Consider the following 26433-nt stretch of genomic DNA (forward strand, 5'->3'; position numbering starts at 1 on the left):
AAAAGTGGGATATATTTGGTAGCTATGACAGAACTACAATATATACTGATCAGAATGAGTAATGTCGGTGTTTTTTCTTTTCTGAAAACCTTTAACAACTTTTACTTTAAAAATCTTTAATATCCTGACATTACATATGGCATGGAACACACTACACTACAAATAAGTATTTCCTCTGTTCTTAAGAATAAATTTCAGTTCAATTGTAACTAGAGTATTCTGTATAGATACTACTATTTTGGGGATAATGTTCTAAGCATCAAAAGCTGTCGTCAAATATGCTTGCTGCCTACAGAAGTTAACAGAAGCAATTTGTAAACGTTCTCTTCAGATAATTACTGCCCACTAACACCAAAATCCCACTCTAATCAAATAATACTGACTGTGATTTGAAATAGTACTGTAGATTCCTTCTGGCTTGGTGATTTGTACAATGTTGCCAACCTGTTTAGAGAAAAAGAATAAATATACACAAACATATGACTTAATTAGCTCAGATGACTGATTTCATAATTTAAATTTAGTTTTTAGTATAATTCTATTACTGTTCGCTAAGAATACAGAAGGCAAAGAAATATCAAAAATATTCCCTTCAAACAATAGCTCTATGTATACATGTAACAATTGTTTATATAAGTGATATTTTAAAACAACCTAAATATCCAATGATTGATTCAAATAAATTATTTTGTACATGACAAGATACTATTTACACTTAAGAAAATAAAGTAGAAGAAAATATTCAGTGAGATAGGGAAATAATATATGAAGTATATTATAGTGTATGATCCCACATTTATGAGTTTTAGAAAAATTACTAGAAGACTATAATCAAAAAGTTGTTATTACAAGGTAAAGGTTGTTTTTTAATTTGGTTATCTAGATCTTTCAAACTCTGTACAGTAATTGTGTATCTTTTGTGTGTTATAATAGAAGTATTAAGACAGTTTCCTGGTATATAAATGAGGAACACATACTCATATTATACTAATACAAATAAGATAGGAAGACACACTCTTTCAAAATGATTATGTTCAGAAAAATCACTGTCATGACAGAACAAGGTCTGTTTAGGTAGGATTTTACTATGTACTCTACAAAGTAAATAATATAAAGCTGAAAGCTGAAAGTAGTTGAAAATTTTATTTTTATTAATAAAATTTTAGAATTTTATTATTCTAAGTTCATATTAACTACACTCAAATACTGTAATAGCAACAAATACAGTTGATCCTTGAACAATGTCAGGGTTGGGGCACAGACTCCCATGCAGTCTAAAATCCAAGTACTCTGCTTCAAAACCAAAGAAATTGACAAAGGAGTCACCCAAGGGCAGGAAGCTGAAACAGTCTGGATAGAATAAGGACTCAAACTCTAGTTCTTGTGATCTCTAATCGAACACAGAAAACTTTTCCCCACATTTAAAGATCTGTAAAATGAAAATATATATACTACATTTATTGAAAACAATCTGCCTATAAGTGGACTTGCATGGTTCAAACCCATGTTGTTCAAGGGCCAACTATATAAGCAAAAACCTCTAAGTGTCTCTTAAAAATTACTTTAAAAATGATATAACTTATTCACAATAGCCAAAAGGCAGAAGCAACACAAGCGTCTGACAGATGAATGGATAAACAAAATGTAGTCTACACATACCATGGAATATTATTCAGTCTTAGAAAAGAAAGAAATTAATGAACCTTGAAGACATTATGCTAAGTCAAATAAAGCCAGTCACAACAGGACCAGTATCATACAATTCCACTTATGAGATGCCTAGAGTAGTCCAATACATAGAGACAGAAGGTAGAATGGTGGTTGCCAGAGGCCAATAGGAGGGGAGAATGGAGAGTTAGTATTTAATAAACATGGAGTTTCAATTTGGAAAGTTGTAAAAGTTCTGGAGATGGATGGTGGTGATGACTGCACAATAATATTAATGTACTTCATGCCATTGAATTGTATGCTTAAATGGTTATAATGGTAAATTTTATGTTATGTATAGTTTACCACAATTTTTTGAAACTGATATAACTGTACAAAATGCAGATTCTAACTTTAACTAAGGCAAAAATCATAGTCTCAGAGTTAAAAGGGTCATTTATTTACATATAATATAATGAAGACTGGTTTTCAAAGATAATTCAAAAAGGACACTTTGGTTTATGATCTGTTACTCTCATAATTTGGAAATTGCCTCTCTACTCAAGCACAATTCGTAAGAGAAGCAGAGACCATCATTCGTTAACTTCTAGGCTGGTACTTTCAGAATGAAAATAGAAGAATCCAAAATGTCATATGCTCTATCATTGCAACTGTATACATAAATAAAATAACTGCTAAGTAATATGTAATATAAGGATCGTTATGTTGTGTTAGGGAGTGAGATCATAAATTTTTACAATGCTTTAGGGTTGATATTCTATTTTCAATGCAAAATAAAAAATAGTGGCTTGGTGTTTTTAACCCACCTTACTAAAAAATCACATTCTCTTTTTGATTCAATAAAACAAAGATTAGCCAACCTTCTGAAAAATTAGTATCTAAGTCACCTCATATCACCATATGTCCAAAGAGGTACCCAGTACATCCAACTTTTCTGAGAAAATTATTAAGAAGTAAATAAGCTTTTAAGAAGCATTTACGTGTTTATTAAGAATACTAAAGTCAAGTGGGCATTAAGTATTCAGATTGAAAATCTTCCTCAAATTTCTAGGTAAAAGTAAAATTTTATACTTCATGTCTGCATCTCAAGAGATCTTTTAAACAAGCTAAACCAAAGAATCACTTGGCTCATGGCCCCAGTTGAGATGAAACTTAACATATGGCTGAACTACATAGTTTAGGTCAGGAAGAAACAAGACAGAAGCACAACTTGTGCTCTAAAGCTGAGCACACATATGAAACACTGTGTGGGGGTGTTGATATATTACTCCACACTACCACCAGATCTTCTTGGCAGAGTGGTATAATTCTGAACAATCTTGGCCTCATCATGAATATGCAAACTGAAAGAAAACTCACATGGTATACAGGACAGAGACAAAAGTATTCCTTTTAGTAACTGTTGGAATGTTATTCCATTATTAGTCAAAGGGTAAAAATCAGGTGTTTCTGGTGAAGGATTGGGCCTGGGGCATGAGACGCGACACTTAAGTTTGATTCTCATTATAAATTTGGCTAGTCAAGGTTTTTAGTTTTCTGCTCAAACTAGAAGTGTGCATTTTTATAACTATTTTCCTCCCGTGTGAATTTCTATTTCAATCCTTTCAAGATAAACTAAATTTTAAAATGCATATAAGATTTCATGCAACTTTAATAACTTAAAGACATCTGGTTTCAAACAATGAAGAACAAAACTATGTTGATTCTATTAAATGAGGTCAGCTTTTCCTGATTACAATAAAGTGCACATTACTTATCATATATCCACAGCCTGGGGGAAAAAGCAGTTTGGAGAAAAAGATTTTTACCTAAAAAGAAGGCTAAGAACTGTATCTTTAGATTGGCTGGCAATCAATGCAATAATATAATTATATTCTATAAACAGCAATTATAGGAGAAAAGGAATTGACTCTAGCTATAAAATGTGGATATTACTACCTACTTCACAGAGTTATTTGGAAAACAAAATGAAATTATAAACATATACACAGACAGCACTTAGCACAATAAAGCATGGTTAATAAATATTCAAAAATGGTAGCTGTTGTTTACTACTTAATCTTTCTGGGCCTTGGTCTTCTCACAGTTAATGTTAATAGGTATAGATTCGTCAAAGAGTTACTGAAAGACTCACAGATATGGAGAACACATTAGTGGTTACCAGTGGCGAGAGGGGAGAGGAGAGGGGCAATGTAGGAACAGGGAATTAATAGGTACAAACTATTATGTATAAAATAAGCTACATATTGTACATACTGTACAACACAGAGAAGATGCCAATATTTCATAGTAAATGGAGCATAACCTTTAAAAATTGTGAATCACTATATTGTACACCTAACTTATATAATACTGTACACCAACTATACTTTAATTTTAAAAAAGGGGATTGAAGGGATTATACAAAATATTGTATATAAGGTGTTAAAATGTTGTATATAAGGTGCCCAGATTAGTACGTAGCACAAGCAAGCACTCTCTAAAATGGTAGTATGGGATATAGAAAAAATTTTACATGATGGTAGACTTCCCCTAAATCTATCTATTCAATGTCAATGTTCTACACTACTAATTTCTTGGGAAGGCTTAGTAAGAAGCTGAAGTCATACAATGATTAACTCTCAAAAAAAGTAAGCATGATTTTCTGATCTCATGGGTACCTAGCCAATGCTAACTTCAAGAATCTGAGAAAGAAGGCAAACTTCTCCTTCTGATGAGTGAGTTAAAAGATGAAAGGAACATCTTTCTCAGCTCCTACTATTTTTATTTTTCAGATGTATTCTATTAGTGATAATAGTAGAATAATAGTGAAAGACCACTACTGTATACTAGCTCTAGAGGAACTTCTAAGAACATTTAAATAGTACAATGCACTTTACAGAAAACCTAAATCTGGGAAAATAAGAGCAAGATGTTCAAAAGACTCTGATCTGGAGAACTGATACCAAATCTTTACAATAGGGTTTGTTGCTGAGAAAAGAACTGCTTTTGTGAATCTAGTATATAATGACATTTACAAAACTAGAGGGATAGGAGTCATTTGCAAAGTACTATGTATTATAGGGGGAAAAAGTTACCTGAGGTCTTTGGAAATGTCATCTTTAAAAGAGACACAAACTGCATGAACTAGTTACAAAAGATACAAGTGTAAACGGTTCCATTATGAGCTCAGGAACAGCAAAATCTAACTTGGTCAGGTGTGATTCTTTTCAGTTTGTCCAAGAATGAAGAAATGCAGATAAAGAAACAGATGCTATCTTTGACCAGACCCAATATGTATTTAAGCAATCCTTTTTTCCATCTTTGTACACGTGCTGTCTCAGTTTTCCCATTTCCCCATTTTTGGAGCATTTCCAAAGCAAGTTCTTTAGGTTATACCAATTAATTTCAAAGCAGAGAGGCTGGCATAAATCTGACATTTCTAGAAGTGTAGAATAAAAGACTCCACAGCTTACAACCGCCTGTTTTAAAGAGAATGAAAGCTGATTTGTTCACATACTCAGCAACTTTAAAAACAAATACAAAGGTTTCACGCTGCCATAATTTTATTTTAAAGAACAATACTTGTGAAAGGCAAGTAAGTAACTGGGTAATAAAAGCGTAATAGGAAAATATAAAAGAAAGCAAAAGTAAACACAATTTCATACAAGAAATATATTAAGAAACACCATCCTATTTTCCACATCAGTTAGTCCTAAAGCTAACCTCAAAAGCTTTCCTTTTGTCCTGATTTTACTTTCCTTTCAATTCCTTCCAGAACACAGAGTACCCACCTCCCTCTACATGGCTAATAGATGGTACTTGATTTCAAAGAGCTTTAGAAGGTAGCACTCTGTGGCCACCTACTCATTTCAGGTGCACCCCATCATTTAAATATTCCAAAGAATTTCCTATGTAGCTAAATGTGCAGTATAATAAGAAGTTTCTATGTTTGCTCTAGGCAATGAAGGTAACAGTAGCTTTATTTTATGGGCACTGTAGGTTTCATCCACCGGACTAGCTCTAAGAAACTGATAAGTGTTCAGTGTAATTAACCCAATACTCAGAATTACTAACTTGTTTCTATACCGACCTTTGCTTTTGGTCCCAATGAAAGATTAGCCGTATTGTAGCAGCATGTCCCCAACTTTCCCCTGAGGGAAAAAGAACACGATAACTAACTAGGTTATAAGTCTTTCAGAATGCCTCTGACCAAATACAGTTTTACTTAACATAATAAGTTTATTTGGTTTAAAAAAAACTGGTACATGGGTAACATCCTGAGATTAGTAGACTTTTTACCAATCTGTAGAAATACTGCAGATCATTATCATTAACCTCTATTTGCTTTAGAAAACTTAATAGTTTCAGTCAACATATTTGTTGACTTCCTTATCATCAAGCTTACTAACATGTTTCTGACCACCAGAAGAAAAGCAAAAACTCAGAATATTCTTACAGATTTTAGTAGAAATAAATCTTGAAGCACTGTGTTCTAACAAAACCACGAGTAAGGTTAGGAACAGAGTCGTAGGTCTATTCACTAGTGTGATTTGTATTTAAATGGATTCGCCCTTCCTCCTGCCTAAGACTGCGCACTTCCTGAGGGCAAGACTCATCTTATGAATATTTATATGCTAAGGACCTGACACAAGAGTTGCCAGAGTGTAGATGCTCAATGAGTGTTAAATAACTGAAAGGATGAGTCAGTATCTAAGTGCACTGTGCTCCATGCTAAGATTTACCAGTGAACATGACAGATACAGTCTCTGCTTTCATGGAGCTTACAGTCCTCAACAAGATTCAAATGAAAGAGATAGAAAAAAATGTATTTAACTAAAGATGTTTATCTGATTAAATGCCTACCCAATGCAGGAACCAGCAAAGCCTGATTTCTATCAATCTTTGTTGTCATCTGATTGGTTAAAATTACCTACAAAAACAAAATGTGAGAAAATTAGATGAGTCTCCCTCTAAAATTATCAAGTAAACAGTCCTGGGATTTTAGTATTCTGAATATACTCTAATTTAAAGAGAGACTTATTTAGGTAATAAAAACTTTTCTGATAAATTTTTTAAGTTTACCCATAAAAATGAGTAAAACTATCTGAAAACATGATTCTACTGAATATAAAACATTTTTAAAAGACAAGAACAAAGATGCTCTTACTGTAAAAATCAATGAAGAAAAATATAGTAGATAATACATAAAGATCTAAAGAGACTATGTGTAAAAACTTCATAACTGGGAGCATTGGAAACATGGGAGTCTGCGTTCTTTATTCAAGGGAATATAAAATCTTTAATAAATAACTCAAAGTCTACATTTCTACGGGAGAGACAAATACAGTATTACCATTTGTGATTATATAGAAGAAAAAAAGAAACTGAGGTAAAGAATTATGAGAAGAGACCTGAAATTATATAGAGAGAACAGCAGAAGAACTGGAAAAAAATAAAACCCAGTTAACAGATTCAAATTATGACTATGCCAATCTGCTGGTAATAGAGATACAGGTGTTGCCTTACTCAAAGATGGCCCTCAAGGCTAAACGTATTGCTAATTCCTTTGGATTAAATACAGGCCTACAGAAAAGATTCCATGTTTAGAAAGAAAATAATTTTAAAGTAAAGAAAAAGAAAGTGTTTAAGGCTGACTTAACATAGTAAAAGTCAGATTATCTGGCATCTACTCATCCAAAATTCTCCACCAACGGTTATTTAAAATATTCTTCTAATACAGATCTTCCCTCCAGAAATAAGACGGATACTACTACAAGCTGAAACTGATAAAGAATGTCTAAGAAAAGCAATGAGAAAAGATACCTACTCTGAAAAGTCATCAATTCCTTAAGAAAACTGAGAAAGAAAAGGCTGTTTGGCTGTTCCCAATGCAGAGGTCAACACTCTAAAATTTGTTTTTATCTACAAAGGAGAAACCTGTGACCCATCTACACCTCAATTAGGCTCAAACTGGATGACACAACTTTCTTCTAGTTCCTCTACCCTTAAGTGCCATAGTGGTTTCCCATGTGTTACCTTCCTCCAGGCATCTTAGAACAAGCTAAGCAGGAATTTAAATTGGTAATTAACTGAACTATATGTCTAACTGGCATCTCCAATACATTGAATAATGCTCTTTACTATACATACTATCAAGTGCTTAATCTCTAGTAACTGGGATATTTATTTACACCAACACTTTTTGGCTAAAAGCGCACTATCCAATAATGCAGCCATCAGCCACATACAGCTTCTTAAAACAAAATTAATTAAAAACTAAAAATTCAATTCCTCTGCAGCATTAGCCATATTCCAAGTGTTCAACAGCCATGCAAACTACTACATCAGACTGAGCATTTTTATCTTTGCAGAAAGTTCTATAACACAATATTGGTTTAGTTTATCTATTACACACCTTGAGGAAACTGTAAATAGATGTGCTGTGCTGGCTTACCAGCTGTTCAACATCCCAAATTCAGAATTTGCTGTGTTAGCAGATATTTATAAAATAATTACACTACTGCAAAAAATGTTGGGTTTAACATGATATAAACAAAAATTATTGCATGATTACTCCAAGCTCTGAAAGAATAAGTCTTAAAATAGTGAAGTAATAATCATTTTGAAATTATGAACTTCACTGCTTTCAAAATACTTCTGCTACCCAAATGTCCTTCGATGGATGAATGAATGGGTAATCAAGATGTGGTATATCAATACAATGCAAAATTATTCAGTCATAAAAAGAACATGGGTACATGCTACAACATGGATGAATCTTAAAAACATTATCCTAAGTGAAAGAAGTCAGATATAAAAGACCACATAGTGTGATTCTATTTATATAAAATATCCAAAAAACACAAATCCATAGAGATAGAAAGAAGACTAGTGGTTGTTAGCAGGTGAAGGGAGCGTGCAATGGGAAATGATGGTTAATGGGTAAGGGATGACTTTGGGGATGATGGAAATGGTCTAAAATTAGGTAGTAGTAATGGCTGCATAACTCTGAATATACTCAAAAGCACTGACTTGTACACTTTAAACTGGGAATATGGATTAAAGTGCTGTATCAATATTAAATGTCCTAAATTTGATAACTATACTGTGGACTGTGGATACATATGAGAATATTCTTGTCCTAAGGAAACACACACTGAAATATTATCAGGTAAAAGAATATGATGTATGCAATCATTGTCAAATGGTTCAGAAAAATATATACATAAACTGTGTGTATGTGTGTGTGTGCGCGTGTGCACGTGTGCGTGTATAGAGAGAGAGCAGGGAGAAGGAATGAGTGATAAAGTAAATCTTGGGAAAGGTTATATGGGAGTTCTTATAGTACTCAAATTAACAAAATAAATACAATTTTATCTTTTTCTAACTGAATTAAAAAAAAAAAGAATTCCCATTCATTGCTGTAGAGAACATACTTTGGAATATACTTTCTGAAGGTAATTTGATAATATATAACAAAAGGTTTAAAAATAGAGACATCCCTTTGGCTTAATACTTTCAGAAGTAACTGGACACATGGACTAAGAAGCACAAATAAAGTTGCTGACTGCTATGCTGTACATGGTGAAAACCTGGAGACAACTTTAAAGACAATCAATAGAGAGAGAGGTGGTTAAAAAATGTTACAATCATACAATAGAGTACTATGCAGCTATTAGGTTGAGGTAGACATAAAGTAGCATGTATGGGAAGATGTTCATACATTAAGTGAAAAACAAAAAAACCGCTTTGCACAACAGCATGCATAATAAGATCTCACTTAAAAATTTTTATGTATGCGTAGAATAAGCTTGGAAAAATATATATACCAAACTCAACAAATGATCATCTCTGGGATATAGATAATATGATTGCTTACTTTCTACAGTTTTGATTGCTTAGAACTTTTTTTTTATAGCAAGCATATATAACTTAATATTGTAAAATGCACTTAATATCAAAAGTGATACATGCTTCTCTACATGCTAATTGGGAAATTAAAAATCAAGCAAAGAAGAATTTATAAGTAAGAGGAGAAAGTATGACCTCAACCTTCAAAATCCTCTCTCTAGAAGTAGCCACTGAAAATGTTTTGGTCCTTTCAGATCTTTCTATTCATATATATAAATATAATTACACATATGTAACTTTTACTTTCCTCAAAAGTGGGATCACACTAAACATACAGTTATGCAACTTGAATTTTTTCACCTAATCATACATCTGGATATATCTTGTTCCACGTTAGTATGTGTATATTTACATTGCTCTTCTTAAACATTGTATAGTATTCCATGTTGTTGTTTAGATTACTTTTTTAATCAGAAAAGATGAAGCTATTTCTATTAAAACCAAACAAAAACCTAAGAAACTATGCAACCCACTAGCCTTGAGTGCCCCCTACTGGGGGCTCTTCATTGATATTAACAGAATGCTAAATTGCCAATAAATTGCAAGAAATAATTTTAAAATGGGGCACTATGCTTTTCAGCACATGGCAAAAAAAAAAAAATCTAAAAACTCAAAAGAGAAAATTTATGTTTTGAAATGATTTTATCGAGGAGTTTTTTACTTACTAATGATGTGTGTGTCTGCTAAGGACTCTGTAATCAGGGTAAAGACAAGATCAGTTTGACCTTCTCCCATCTCCCTCTCAGACAAGTATTTTTTTTTTTTATTGATTTATAATCATTTTACAATGTTGTGTCAAATTCCAGTGTAGAGCACAATTTTTCAGTCTTACATGAACATATATATATTCATTGAGACATTTTTTTTTCTGAGCTATCATAGATCTTGTGTATATTTCCCTGTGCTATACAGTATAATCTTGTTTACCTATTCTACAATTTTGAAATCCCATCAGACAAGTATTTTTGTTTCAGTGGTGAGATGAGGTTGCAGAGTGGGAAGTGATGCAAATAGACAGTAAAAAAAAATTTTTACCTCACTCTTTTTTATCTCTTTACTTCTGAGCTTACCTTTACCTCTCACCTCACATTACAAATCTAGAAGAGTTAGCTCCACCTCCAAACATCTAGGTTATACATTATGCAATTTTTCTAACAATCTGAGTCTGTGATTACACTCTATGTAGTAATCAAAGACTCAAGAATAAAAGAAAAATGGGGATGCTGGAAGAGTTTACCTGAAAAACATGAAGTATATTACAAAGAAAACACTGCAACTACCAAAAGTGGTATTTCCTTATCAAAGTTCATTTTTATAATATGGCATCTTGATTATGCTTTTTTATTTTCCAGGAAAACTGATATACAACACTTATGACTGGAATTAACTTTTTTATACAAACCAAAGCAAAACTACATTCAAAACTGTGAGTCTATATTTGCTTTTAGGCAAATTCTCTTTCTGCTGTTTCTAGACATTAACATTTTATATAATCTTGACTTTATAATAAAATTCTCCTGACTAATAATACTTACAGCTAATCTGTGATTATTTGCAAGGCTGATCAGTTGCTGGGCTAGGCCATTCAGTAATCGAGTACGAAGGGATAGGTCATCTAGGTCATGACGAAAAGGAAAGGCAATACCATCCACTATCACTAATCGAACCTAAATACAGAAAAGATAATGATATTAGGTTTGGTATTTAAAATAATAAATGGCAGCCAAAAAGCAGAGTCCATTACAGGAAAAAAAAAAAACCTTAAAATCCAGAGTTCTTACCTTGTAATAACCTATAGTGAAAAAAATATGAAAAAGAATATGTTTATAAATATGTATGTATGAATCACTATGCTGTACACCAGAAACTAACACGTTGTAAGTCAACTATACTTCAACACCAAAAAAAAAAATTCAGGGTTCTATTTCCAACTCTTCAAAAGCTTTATTTTGGAGAGTAATTAAATCTGTTTAACGCTTTCTGCACTAATCACCAAAAGTTAAAATATATTTTGGTTTGATAAGCTATCACCTTAAAAAAGTAATTTGACAGAAAGAAAAAGGAACAATTACAATTTTCCTATAATGTGCCAATACACCCAGTTTTTACAGAGGTGCTTTACGTTGAGGAAAAGCTCTTCTGGAATTGCAGTAAAATCAATTTCTCAATTAAACGTCAATTTTATCTCCCTGGTTCTTTTTACATTAAAAAAAAAAAAACCTCTCAAATATTAAACTATAAAACTTTCTTCAAAAACTTAATTCTTTTTTCTTCTTAATTTAAAATATACCATAGGGCAACTAACCATTACAGAATCTATTATAACTAGAATTCAGCATGAGGCAGGTTTGTCTTGAATTCCAATCAAGAAGGTTTACTTATAGATGATAAACATTTTCAAGACAGTTTTGTTTCTAATATAGCCCAAATAATGGCTCCTATGGTGAAGTTAAGAGTAATATATAAACCTAAGATCCAAGAACAAACAGAAACTGGAAACTAACCCAAATATAAACAAACAAAAAAACTACACGGTTGTATTTTTCTACCTAATTAAGACTAGGTTAAACAAAAAGCTTTTGTGAGACAAAGCCATTTTTACATCTTTTCCCTCTTTCATTCAACAGATATTTACTGACACATACTATATGCACCTAACAACAGAGCCCTAGAATATATAAAGCAAAAACTGATAAAATTAAAGGACGAAGACAGTTCTACAATAATAATTGGCAATTTCAATACCCCATATTCAATGATAGGCAAAACTGGACAAAAGATAAACAAGGAAAGAGAAGGCTTACCAACATTATAAATCAACTAGAACTAGCAAATAAATATATAGAACACTCTACTCAACAACAGCAGAATACACATTCTTCTCAAATGCACATGGAAAATCCTCCTGGACAGACTAGATGTTATGTCACAAAATAAGTCTCAATAAATTTATAAAGATGGAACCATACAAATTATCTTCTCTGACCAGAATCAAATAAAATTAGAAACCAAAAGCAGAAGGACACTTGAAAAATTCACAAATATGTGGAAATTAAACAACACATTCTTAAATAAACAATGAGCCAAAGAACTCCCAAAGGAAATTAGAAAATACTTAAAGTTGAACGAATATGAAAAAATACACCAAAATTTATGGATACAGTGAAAGTAGTACTCAGAAGGAAATATACAGCTCTAAACAGCTATATTAAAAAAAGAAACAAAAAAGATCTCAAACCAACAACCTAAACTTCTACCTTAAAAAACTAGGAAAAGAACAAACTTAATTCAAATAATGTAGAAAGAAGCAATTAAAAAAAAGTGGAAATAAAAATATACAAGAAAGAAACAGTTGAGGAAATCACTGAAATCAAAAGTTTATTCTTTGAAAAGATCAACAAAATTGACAAGCCTTTAAATTGAGAAAAAGAGAGAAGACTCAAATCACTCAAATCAGGAACGAAAGTAGGGACATTACTCCCAACCTTATAGAAATAAAAAAAACTTAGAGAATACATTGAACATCTGTACACCCCAAAATTAGATAACCCACATGAAATGGACAAATTCACCAAACGACACAAAACTACCAAAACAGCCTGAAGAAGAAACAGAAAATCTCAATGAACCAAGAGATTGGATCAGTAATCAAAAGCCTTTCAACAAAGAAGAGACCAGGATCAGTTGGCTTCACTGGTGAATTCTATGAAATGTTTGAAGATTTCACACCAATCCTTCTCAAACTATTCCAAAAAGTACAGAAGGGAACTTCCTAACTCATTCTATGAAGCCAGTATGACATTGATACCAAAGTCAGACAAAAACATCACCAGCAAAGAAAACTACAGAACAATTTCAGATGCAAAAATCCTCAACAAAATACTAGCAAACTAAATCCTGTAGTATATTTAAAAAAATTATATTACCATGATCATGCAGGTTTTATTCTAGGATAGCAAGGTGGTTCAATATGAAAATCAATCAATGATTAAAAGTACCAGATTAATAGAATGATGGGGAAAAAGAGCCACATGATCTTCTCAATTGATTCAGAAAAAGCATTTGACAAAATCCAACATCTTTCATGATAAAAAATAATCAATAAATTAGGAATAAAAGAGAGCTTCCTCAACTTGATAAAGAGTCCACAGCTAATATCATTAAGTTAGTTTTCATAATTTGTAGTTTTATGTTTTATAAAGTCATCAAAAACACTGACTGAGGGAATACTGAACCATTGCTCCTAGGGGAAATACAGGGCCAAGTTTCTGTGAGCTTCTGATCACATTTTTGTCAACTGATCAATATACAACCATATCTTATGTGTATTTCTACCTAAAAACATTTAATATATAATGTTGATCCATTAACACTGAAGTTGTCGCCAACAACATGGTAAGTCATGCATGAACAATGCTTATCTAACATATGTATTTTCTCCATAAAGCACATCACACCCTTCTTCTGTTGAGGAACAACAGATAGCACTTCAGCACTGCTTGAGGTATATATTAAACAGTGGAAGTATCAATAAAATGCAAAAAAAGATGGCATTTAATCAACCATATTGAAGACACTGCCTCAGAGTATGAACTGAAACAAGGTAGCAGAGAATCACCTTGTTCAATATCAGCTAGGAACATGTGTGTTAGGAGACTCAAATTTTATGCCACTTAACTTGTTCATTACTATGTACTGAATTAACGTCTCCACAAAATTCGTATGTTGAAGACCTAACCAAGTACAATATAATTGTACATGAAGACAGGGCCTCTAAGGAAGTAAGGTCAAATGTGGTCAAAAGGGCAGGGCCCTGATAAGACAGGATTCAAGTCCTTAAAAGGAAAGGTACCAGAGAGCTCACTCTCTTGCTCTTCTATGTGAGGATACTGCAAGAAGGTGGCCTTCTGGAATCCACAAAGAGCCCTTGCCAGAAACAGAATCAGCTGTAAACTTAATCTTGGACATCTAGCCACCAGAACTGTGAGAAACCAAATTTTTGCTGTTAAAGCCAAACAATCTAAGATATTTTTATGATGGCAGCCTGAGCTGCCCAATACATCTATAAATGACTGTGAAAACACTGGGGGTATTGTTTTGGGATTACGAATAAATTTTAGCAAGTAGTTAAATTCACAATTATAGAATCTGCAAGTAGTGAAGATAAGCTGTTCTTAACGCTGATAGACTGAAAGCTTTCCCCCAAGATCAGGAAGAAGACAAGAATGCCCGATTTTATTACTGTTTTTCAACATTACACTAGAAGTTGTAGCTAGAGCAATTAGTTAATAAAAAGAAATAAAAGGCATTCAAACAGGAAAGTAAGATATAAAAATCTCTATTCATAGATGACATAATCTTATATATAAAAAAACCTGAAGAATCCACAAAAAACTACTAAACCTAATAAACAAATTCAGCAAAGTTGAAATATCCAAAATCAACTTACAAAAATCAGTTGCATTTCTTTTCCTTTTTGAGGAGGAGAAGGAGGAGGAGGTAATTAGGTTTATTTTAATGGTGGTACTGGGGATTGAACCCAGGACTTTGTGCATGCTAGGCACATACTCTACCACTGAGCTATACCCTCCCCCCATCAGTTGTATTTCTATCCCTAGCAATAAATAATCCAAAAATGAAATTTAAAAAAATTCCATTTACAATACCATCAAAAAGAATACTTAGGAATACTTGTATACTAAAAGCTACAAAACACTGTTGAAAGAAATTAAAGAAGACCTAGATAAATAAAGATATCATATGTTCATAGGTTAGAAGACTTAATATTAAAATAGCAATATACTCAATCTACAGATTCAATGTACTTTCTGCTAAAAGTCCCCACTACATTTCTGCAGAAATGAACAAGTCTCCATTCACATGGATCAAATTCATATGGAATTGCAAGGAGTCTTGAATAGCCTAAACAATTTTGAAAAGAAACAACAAAGTTGGAGGACGCATATGTCCCAATTTTGAAACATACTAAGAAGCTACAGTAATCAAAACAGTGTGATACTGGCATAAAAATAGACACATACATCAATAGAAGAGAGTCCAAAAATTAACCCACACATTTATGGCCAACTGATTTTCAACAAGGATGCCGAGCCCATTCAATGGGGAAAGAATTGTCTTTTCAACACGTAGTGCTGTGACAACTTGATATCTATATGCAAAAGAATGAAGGAGGACACTTATCTCAAACTATGTATAAAAATTAACTCAAAATGGATCAAAATCCCAAATAAAAGAGTTAAAGCTATTAAACTTAATGGGGTTCAGGACATGCTATCCCAAAATATGGTACTTTGGCATACTGTAGTATCATAAGCTAAAGGAGTTTGAGAAAATGGTTGAAGCAGGAAAGGTCACTTAATCTCCCTCCCTTGTTCTTCTTCCCTGAAAGCAGGAGATAAATCTCTGGTGAGAAAGGTACTCTCCCTGTCCTAGAAGGAAGGGAGACCTTCCTTATCACCAGAGACAGGGAATTGAGGGCTGAGAAGGCTGCATAAACAAACCTTCCTAAACTAATCCCTATCTTCCAAATTACTGTACCTCTTCGTAATTGTCCACCTCTAGCCCCAAACTCTGTCTCATTAATTCCTTACAAACGTATTGTTTCTTTGTCTAAAAGGTATAAAAGCTTTCTGTACTGCTCACTTCTTCGGGTCTTCATTTTCTTGTACATTTCTTGTACAAGGCTCCCATATACATGTAAAACTTCAGTAAAATGTATGTGCTTGTCTCCCATTATGCTGTCTTTAACAGTTCAATTTTCAGACTCAGTCAGCAATCCTAAAACGGTCAAGGAAAATTTTTTCTCCCCTATAAACTCTCAAGAGTAAATTTTCATGATTGTGGATTTGGCAATGCATTCTTACATATGACACCAAAAACACAAACAACAACCAATAGATAAACTGGACTTCATCAAAATTTAAAACTTTTGTGCATCAAAGGAAACTATCAAGAAAGAGAAAAGAAAATCCACAGGATGGAGAAAAGGTACTTATAAGAAAACAAATGACTTTTTGGAAGGATAAATGGGCCCATAGGAGAACAGATGGGAGATTTGATAGTTCTGTGACAATGTCTGTCTTGGTGAAAGTACCATGTAAACTTGAGAAGAATGTGTATTCTCCTGTTGCTAGATAAAGTAGTCTATAGATATCCACTACATCCAGCTGATTGATTGTGTTCAACTATGTCATTCTGGATCGGTCCATTTCTGATACAGAAGTGTTGAAGTCTCCATATAAGTGGATTTGTCTATTTCCCCTTGCAGTTCTATCAGTTTTTATCTCATGTAGTTTGATGCTGTGTTGTCAGGCACATACAAGTTAAGGACTGTTATGTCTCCTTAGAGGAATAATGTAATGTTCCTCTTTATCTCTGATAACTTTCCTTAGTCTAAAGTCTGCTCTCTGAAGTAAATATAGCTACTCCCACTTTATTTTGATGAAGTGTTAGCATAGTATATCTTTCTCCAATCATCTGCCTTTAATCTACATGTATCTTTATACTTAAAAGGGTTTCTTGCAGACATCTAGTTAGGTCTCGTTTTTGATCCACTGGTATGACCTTTTTGAAAGGCAATTTGTGTTAAAGAAAATATTATTCTGACACTTGTTAAAATAGTAAGGAAGATTTTATCCAAGAATATTGCAATAGGGATACTGCAATATGGGAAAGAGATCAAGCTCAATCCCAGATACAGCAAGGACAAGTGGGGATTTATAGCTAAAGAGCAGTATGAGGGTGTCGAACAGAAAATTACTAAGAGGAAACACCAAGAGTAGGAGGACTCTTCCTAAGGGCAGGCCAAAGACGTATATATATCAAAGGTGGGGAATGAAGAACTTGAGATATCAAGGGTGATCAGATGTCAAGGGTAGGGGATTCTCTCTAAACTAACTTAGCAGGATTCCTTGCTCTTGTACACTCATATTCTTAGCAACATTCACAACAATGAACTGGGCTGCTTAGGCCAAAGATAGGATGTGGGTCAAGGTAAAGGCCTATTTAAAAAGAGGGCTCACAGGAGGCTGATTAAAGTTGGGTCAAGGAGAGTCTTTGTCATATGAAATGTTTATCAAAATTTAAGATGCACATACTTTTTAATATCACAACTCTAATACTTAGAATTTATCCCATGAATATACTCACAAATGTACCCCAAGATCTATGTGTAAGGATTATTTCCAAACAATTGTTAATAATAGCATCTCAAAGTCCACCAATAGAGGATTGCTTAAAGGTACCTACTCCCCCATTCATTTTTATTGTGGTAAAATGCACATAACATAAAATGTACCATCTAAATCATTTTTAAGTGTACAGTTCAGTGGTATTAAATACATTCATAATGTTGTGCTACCATTTCCAGAACACTTTATTCTTTCTTTCTTTCTTTTTTTTCCCTTTCTCTCTTTCTTAATTGGAGGTACTGGGGATTAAACCCAGGACCTCCTGAGGGTTCAATCCCCAGGACCTTAATTAAAAAAAAAAAACAACCCAGAACACTTTTCATCTCATAAAACCAAAACTCTATACCCATTAGACAATAACTCCCCACTCTCCTCTTCCCCCAGGCCCTGGCAACCACCACTCTACTTTCTGTAATTCTGACTACTCTTGGTATCTTACATAAGTAGAATCATATAGTATGACCTTTTTTGTGACTGGCTTATTTTACTTCACATAATGTCCTCAAGATTCATCCACGTTGTAGCTTATGTCAGAATTTCTTTCTTTTTTAAGGCTGAGTAATATTCCATTGTATGTATATACCACATTTGCTTATCTGTTCATCCATCAATGGACATGTGGGTTACTTCCACATTTTAGCTATTGTGAATAATGCTGCTATGAATAAGAGTGTACAAGTATCTCTTCAAGATCCTGCTTTCAATTCTTTTGTGTATAAACCTAAAAGTGGAATTGCTGGATCATATGGTAATTCAATTTTCAATTTTTTGAAACTGCCATACTGTTTTCTATAGTGACTGTACCATTTTACATTCCCAATGGTGAAAAGTACCTTCTTAAAATAACATGCAGCTGAAAAAAGAATGAGATCTAAACATATGTGCTGATACAGAAAAATATGCAAAACACTAAGCCAATATGGAAGGTGCAGAATATACAGAATATTCCTATTAAAAAAATATTAAGAATGGGGAGATATAAAAATATACATAAAACTTTTTTGAAGGGGGCAGGTATACCTCAGTGGTAGAGTGCATGCCTAGCATGCACAAGGTTCTGGGTTCAATCCCCAATACCTCCATCAAAAGGTAAAAAAAAACCTAATTACCCCCCAATCAAAAAAATTTTTTTTAATTGTTTTTTGAGAAGACAGACAAGAAACTACTAATAATGAGAGTGATCAACTTTGACAAGAGGAGGCAGTAGCTGAAGAGAAGTTTTATTTTTTATTTTATACCTTTTTATACAGTTTGTTAGATAGGAGCTATTCCACCATTACTCAATCAAGAGGTAGAATCTCTTTCATTACTATTTTAATTTCCTACTTTGGATATAAAACATATATATGTATATACACATACATATATACATAAAATACATGTAAATATAAATAAATTGTAGAACAAGGAAGAGATTTTCTCAATTGGTTTATACTAGTGTACTATTTACTTGCTAATCAAACATGTCCAAAGATGCTTAGTCACATTTCAGTAGTTCGAGCCATACCTTTGGGTGTTCTGAAAGGAAGTCTGGAAGGAGATAAACTTGTGCCAGTAACTCTGTGTAGTCATGACAACGAAAATAATAAATATGGGAAAGAATATTTTCAAGAGTGAAATCCTGCAAAGCTTCTGGGTGCTCTGAAATAAACAACAAAACAATCTTAAACAATCTTAAAATAACGAGCTTTACCTGTTTTGATATATTGGTGATTGTAGAAAAACAATACTTTTGAACAGCAAAATGTTTCACTGTGAATAACAAATCTCTTTTTAATTGAAAGATGATAAAATTGTAGCAAAATTACTATAAACTATCATAACTTCTGACCTCTTGTTTTCACCTTTCCCACTGATTCCTTATATACTGGGCTACCTAGAAGTAGTTTATACATGTATACAACTAGATTTTTAATGCCTGCCTTTTCATATTTCTAGTTATCAGCTTCCATTAAATACAAGTAACATAATGGAATTTCTCTTTCTTGTTTTTCTCCAAAGAATTAAAAAGGAAAAATGTTCAAAATAAGCATATTCTTCCTTTAAATGCCATAGTATACTTTGATATTTATGTAGGAACAATGATATAAAATTAAATTCCCTCCTTAGGTTGGATTTTTTTAAATAATCAGATTGATTTTGTACATATTTCAGAGAGAAACCATTTAAAAATCATTGCATTTTAAAATGCACTTGTTTTAAAATTAAAATATCAAGAAATTAAATTTCAGAAAACATTGCCTAACACACATATACATTTTAGAAGTTCAATTTTAATCAAAAAATAACAGCTTAATCACACACCAATCATTAAAAACTCTCTATTCCAAAGCTACATCCACAATATCTACAATATGATCTTAAGACACTATTACAAATTACACCTGTGACGTGGGTAGTTTGAGGGACTTTCAGTAGGTATATTGGTTCCTAGTTAAAAAGGACAATAAATACTCCAATGAAAATCAAAATATATAGCTGATTATATTTATTTAAAGGGAATACAAACATGTTATGATAAGCCTTATACTTTTTTAAAAACTTCTGGAGAAAAGAATAAAGATCGTACACCTGAAAAATAAAGCAAAAACTTCCCAACACTTTAACAATAAACACAGTCATGAAGTCAATTACATACTACTCAGAGCCACATAAGGTCAATCAGCCTAATGTTCCAAACATTTCTAGACATGATTTTTTCAAAGCCATCCTTGGTTTTTGGAAAAATAAGTATGAAAGTCAATATACATTGAATGCATTGAGACAACATTTACTTATATTAAGGTGTCCAACATTAGCTTACACCTGGCAACTCAGATCATAATGATTTTGAAGTCATTCATTGAAATACACAAAGGTCTCGCTCCAGAGCTCTTTCAGTAAGAAGTGAGGGCCTTAAAAGGGGAAGAAAAGGCCAGTCCAGGTTGTGCATTTCTCATTTTGTAAGAGAAGTATGAGAGTAGTATGACTAGTACACTGTCAAATCATCAAACTTCACATTCCAAATGGTCTGCTGCTAAGGCTGAGACAGATAGAAATGCAAATTACTTTTACTATACAGAAAAAGGAGGTGCACTTGCTAACTTACCTTCTGCCATCTGTGTTCCTGCTATAAGCTGTAGATGCTGAATACAGGCATTAGCAAGGTCTACCACTCTATCAACCATAAAACTTCCCTCTGTATCAATAAAAACTGCTTCACCTTCCACTCCTCCAAAACATTCTGGTATCTGCACATCTATTGCCAACTGCATACTATCAAAATAAGTGAAATGACCAAATCATTATCATGATCATCAAAGACAGTGTTTTTCCAACTCCAGATCACCACTCATTAGATACCACTAAATGTTTTATAGGCACAAATATAATCTCCAAAGCAACAGAGATAGCTAACTCTCCGTGCATCCAAACATATGTGAATCAATTGATGCTTGGATTAGGGGGAGGGTGTACCTCTAAAACCAAGGTTAAGGACTTTTCAGTGGTTTTTAGGGTTCTGGGAATGGAACCTTTTCTTATTATACATAAATCTAATTTCAAACTTTTGACTTTAAAATGTATCCTCAGGAATTATTTCTATAATAAAGTAGAAGACTGCCTGTTTACCCTACTGACCACACTATACTGTTGCAAAAGAAACATTTTTTAATATCAAAATAATTGTATCAATTTATCAAGATGGGGTGCTGAAGTAAGGCAAAGGGTAAGTTGATTTGTTTGATGTACACATACACACAAAATTAAGAACACATACATGCCTTTTTTGGTCTCCTAACTGTATACCCACAACACAATACTACTTACATAAAATGTTATTAAGCCTACTCTTAAGAGGGGAACATTTTATTTTACCATAATTGTGTTTTTCCAACACCTGGTGCACCACAAATCTCTGTTGTTTTGGTTAAGGGTATTCCACCCCCAAGAATATTATCTAATGCTGAACAGAAGGTAATTATGAAGTTCTGGGTATGCTCCTGCTCAAGAAGTTCCAGTGCTGTATACTTCTTGCCTGACTCAGCTGTACCAGGATATCTCGTTTTATTTGTGAGACATTCTCTTCTTATAATTTGCAGAGTTTCTAAGGCTTCCTCTTTAGATATTCCAACTTCTGAAAGTAAGAAACAAAAACAAAAACACCAGATTTTAGAGATTTAAAATGGTTTAATATGCTATTGGATTGTGTTCATTAATTTTAATTTTCAAATAACAAGAGTGATGCCAAGAGTAGCGCAACATAAAAATGTAACATTCGATTAACTATTTATCAAGTTAATAAAGGCATTAATAAAGGTATTAACCTATGGTTTCTTAGTGTTCACATACTTAAGATTTATCTATTACCTCAGAAACAGAATTCAGAAACCTAAACCTCTAGAGCATTTCTGAGTAACTAGAAGAGAATCTCAGGAGGTAGAAATGAAACTGTAGTTTTTTTTCTTTTGATCCTTTTACTAATTCTTTGGTCTTTTTACTATCTCTTTTGGTCTTACAAAACTGTAATTAACTTGCAATCATAAAGTATACAGATTGTTTTTTGAAAAAGAATGAAAATGGCCTCTTTAACTGCCTAAGACAAGATGCAACTTTAAGAAGTACATTTGCTTCTATTACTCATAATGAAACTTTTGATGAATACACTGGAATGAAAAACTCATGGATCACTCCAAAGTATTTAATGAGAATAGTTATTTGATGCACAAATATTTTAAACAATACACTTATGCTTCCTCAACTACATAATTACATTACTATCTGACAATATGGCCTGAGAAGCAAATTACAAAACAAGCTGCCTATGGAGAAAACAACGGTGAGGATAATATGAGTTTGGTCTATCAGTGCTTGACTTGGTAAGGATATGAACTATAAATCTGGAGACAACAATGGTGCTGAGGAAATGAAAATCCCATTCAATTTAAAGCCCTAACTCTGGAGTCAGATTACTTAGGTTTGTCAATCCTGCCTGCACCACTTTGTAGTCACTAAGCATGGGCAAGTTACTTTTTTATGCCTCAGACTCTTCTGTAAAACGAGAATGAAACAATACATGTAAAAACCTTGGTAGAAAAGGCCATCCAAAATGCTCAATAATTGTTAACTATTATTATTATTCAGATTCTCTCATTTTTTGTAAAACCAACTTGTTTAAAGACGAGCCCTTTGAACTTGGGGATACAGCCTTTGTTTTAAGACTTAAAACAGTTAACCTTAGGTCTCTAACATTTGTTCTTGAGTGAGAGTTGAAACCTTATTTTCCACTGTTAAGGGCAATGACTTAAAATTCTCTTCTATGTTAATAACACAGTACGGCATACCGTAGTGTAATGTGCGCAAGTGAGAGTGACCACAGACAGCTTCATTTTTGTATGCCTCAGGAAGCAGTGGCTCCCACCAACATATAATCTATAATGTTCCGGCATGTAAGGTTTGGGGTTTTTCAGTGAATTGCATTAAGAGAAGCGATGTCTTTTTTTCTACTGTTCTCTCCAGGTTCTGGGGATTCTACTCCCTTTTACCCTCTTAATTTATCTAAGCCTATCGCGAATCCTGCGTTCCTTAAATTTAAACCCCGCCCCTTGGGTTTTGGAACAGCAAAAATTAGCCTGCCTGGATTCCAATACTGGATCCAGAACTTCCTAGCCCACCCATAATTCAGTTACTTAACTTCCCCAAATATCAGTTCCTTCATCTATATACTGGACATAATCCACGAAAGACGGTTCTTTGAGCATAGATGAGATAATCCTCAGAGCCTTCAGCAGGCACTGGCAGTGAAAGTAATTAGTGAAAGTTTTCAAGACCATCGTTTTCTAACCCACGCTTAAGTGGAGCAGCTGTTTCACGTTGTAAACGCGGCTGTGGGCGGCAGCAGAATCTGAAGCCTTAAGTGAGGAGAACGGAGATGAATGCGGCACAGACGGCGGCCAGAGCGCCTCAGCTTGCGTCCGGAGTCGTTACCTTTGCTGAGCTCGGAAGGTTTCACCTCTAGGAGTTCCTCAGCAGTCTGGAAACCTGCAGACACCAGCTTCACCCGCACAGACGGGGACAAAGGAAAACTCACTAAATCCCGCTGCATTTCTAAGGCAAACACCTACGCGCGCGGCAGCGCAGACCCAGAGTCGCCAAAGCCCGCGAGCCAGCGCCGGGCTGCGCCGTATGACGTCAGACGTAAGGCAGAAGGGGCGGGGTCGGCAGCCTGGCTGCACGAGGCCTTGGGCTTTTTCGCTCAGCGGAAGCCTACTAAATTTTTACACGTTGGCACAGTTTCCATTGTGATTCTTCGTAGCCCCATTTAGAGTTTGTACATCAAACGTTCATCCTGACAGTAAACAGATGGATGGAGACGGCAAGATGCAGAGTCGTACTACTTTCCTCACCTCCATCCTGACCCCTTGGGTGGAGGCCTCAGAGTTGTTAGTAGGAATTATCTCCCCTAGTGGGAGTAACAGACTCACTGGCCAGTTACTGGTTTGGGGTATCTAACAAAATTAATAAAGATTAATCTCCATCCTCGTTGTAAGGTTCCACTGTATTGAGTCTCCTTGCGGCTGCCCCCCTTGCCTGCCCCCGTCGCTTTTCCCGCCCTCGCCCTCGCAAGGGATTGTGGGTCAGCCCCCCACACCCACGGGGCGCACTCAGCGCCGAATCCCCGCACCCACCAACGTATTCCTGCGAGTCGAGTTCGGAACATGGTGGTTTCTGAGACTGTTAGTTCTTCACGGCCTGCCCAGAAGTAGCTGGAAAAGTAAGCAAGTAATGTCCCCACAGTGGGTTGGGCTCCCCCGGTCCTCAGAGGGAGGAGTTGGGCTACGCAAGAGCTCCTGTTCTGGTACAGAGTTGGGAAGGGACCACTTATAAAATAGAGAATTTTGAGGGAATTGAGAGGCGGTTTGGAAGGTTTTCTTGCCTAGAAGAGTATAATGTATGTAAGGGAGTAACTCATTCCCTACCTTTTGGTTACGATTTTTATTCTAGACTTTTCTTCCCAGCTGTAAAGAACTCCTTAAACTTTGCAAATCAGAGCCTTTTAAGTACGTAAGATCTAAGGAAAGAAACATGTTGACCACCTTAGCAAATCCTACACATTTAAAATGCTCACAGCCATGCCATGAGGAAAACAAGAACGCGGCAGCTCGGAGCACAGGTTTCTTGAAGCCGAAGTTAAAACCTAGCACCTTTTTTTCTACCCCCACCTACCTCCAAATTGTGAGACAGCTCTTGGGGTGGGGGTGGGGGGAAATTTCGAAAAGTATTTTTCCCTCATTCGGTAGGGCAGTGAAAATCTGGTAGGAAATACGGTTGATTTGCCACTGTACATTGCTTAATTTCTGCGTATCTGGACTTACAGGGAGCGTTACAAAAATGTCCTCCCACAGGGAGAATTCAGGTTTATGCTTATAAAGCAACCAGGCTCTTGGGTGAAGAAGAGATGATATAACACATTGAGGGATAGCTCTTCAGGTAGTTTGGTCATACTCAGTGCAATCGGTCGTGTTTAGAATTGTGTTTCATTGGCAGTGGAGAGTAAAGAAACTAGTCTTATCTGTAGCTATACTGTTATGTGTTGTTTGTATCTTATTCTCACCCTTGATTTGCTATAATAATTATTGCTTTCATCATCATTCTTAAGATTTCTTTTATGCAGTTTGCTCTATAGTCAGGTTTTCAAACTGGGATCCAGCTTTATGAGGCCAGGCGCCAGAAACTGAACAAAGCTGTGAAATTTTTATGGAAGGTACACTTTCCGATACTGTCAGTTTTTCTCAAATATTTCTTTGGAGAGGGAAGAGTTGAATAATTTAAGTGGTGAGCCATTTAAAATGTTTTGTATTAAATAAGCATTAATATATTGTAGAGTAAAATGCAAATATAAAAATAAATTTTAAGATAAACATGAGACTTTGAAGAAAGATCCAGTTCAAACTGGATGCTTCAGTAGTCTTCCAAATCCTCCTGGGAATGTTATTACTGTCCTCTTCGGTTTGGGAATACTGGATTTTGAGAAGCAAGCATAACAGGTATGAGCTTTGAAGTCATACAAATTTGGGTTTGTATCACATCTCTGGATATTACCAACTGTGGGACTTTCAGCAAGTTACTCAGTTTCCTCACCTGCAAATGGAAGATAATATTTCTTGGGGTTGTGGGAAAGATTAAATTAATAAATATAAAGTATTTAGCACAGAAAAGGTACATAAATCTTAAGTTTTTTCTCTATTTAAAAATATTCTAATATGTGTATTTGGTTGAATAAAGCCTTATTGAACACCTAGCTCAGCAGAATGCTAATGCTGTGAGCCTTTTTTAAAAAACTACCTGCAGTTGAAAGGTGCCAAAGAAAAATGCTTTTACCTCTTTTATTTTATTTGACTTGATCCTTACAGTAATCCTGTGAACAGTTTCCTGGGGTCCCCATTTAAAATTAACACATTTAAGATTGGATCACTTAAGCAAGATTAAATATTTAACTGCTAGGTTTTGCAGGCTGACAGGGCAAACAAAAGAGTCTGTGGGCTCATGGAGCCTATAATCAATCAGGATTATTGTTGAGTATTTCTGACTTGTGTTGCATTTCTGACTTGTGTTATTGTCTAGATATAATACTAAGGATAGGAATGAGGTACCAATATGCTGTCAATATCTATAAAGTATTTAT

The 26433-nt window shown here is 34.3% G+C and overlaps 1 protein-coding gene across 3 annotated transcripts in view; it reads right to left on the reverse strand.

The window, feature by feature from the left end:
- The window catches only part of RAD51C (RAD51 paralog C), a 30289-nt gene extending 6345 nt beyond the window's left edge, over positions 1–23944 (reverse strand). The window contains exons 1-8 of one of the 3 annotated variants that reach the window (XR_834979.3): positions 23736–23944; positions 21627–21885; positions 20860–21026; positions 19279–19412; positions 11097–11228; positions 6514–6580; positions 5741–5801; positions 384–444 (exon numbers count right to left, since the gene is read on the reverse strand). Coding sequence is in view for 2 of the 3 variants with exons in the window: in XM_010951043.3 (XP_010949345.1) it covers positions 384–444; positions 5741–5801; positions 6514–6580; positions 11097–11228; positions 19279–19412; positions 20860–21026; positions 21627–21885; positions 23736–23853 (999 nt within the window). In the remaining variant the exon portion in view is untranslated. The remainder of the gene's footprint in view (positions 1–383; positions 445–5740; positions 5802–6513; positions 6581–11096; positions 11229–19278; positions 19413–20859; positions 21027–21626; positions 21886–23735) is intronic. The other 2 variants (XM_010951043.3, XM_010951044.3) reach the window with 2 other exon arrangements.
- Between the last annotated feature and the right edge of the window lie 2489 nt (positions 23945–26433).

This window comes from Camelus bactrianus, chromosome 16 (assembly GCF_048773025.1).
Source record: "Camelus bactrianus isolate YW-2024 breed Bactrian camel chromosome 16, ASM4877302v1, whole genome shotgun sequence".
Taxonomy (NCBI): Eukaryota; Metazoa; Chordata; class Mammalia; order Artiodactyla; family Camelidae; genus Camelus; species Camelus bactrianus.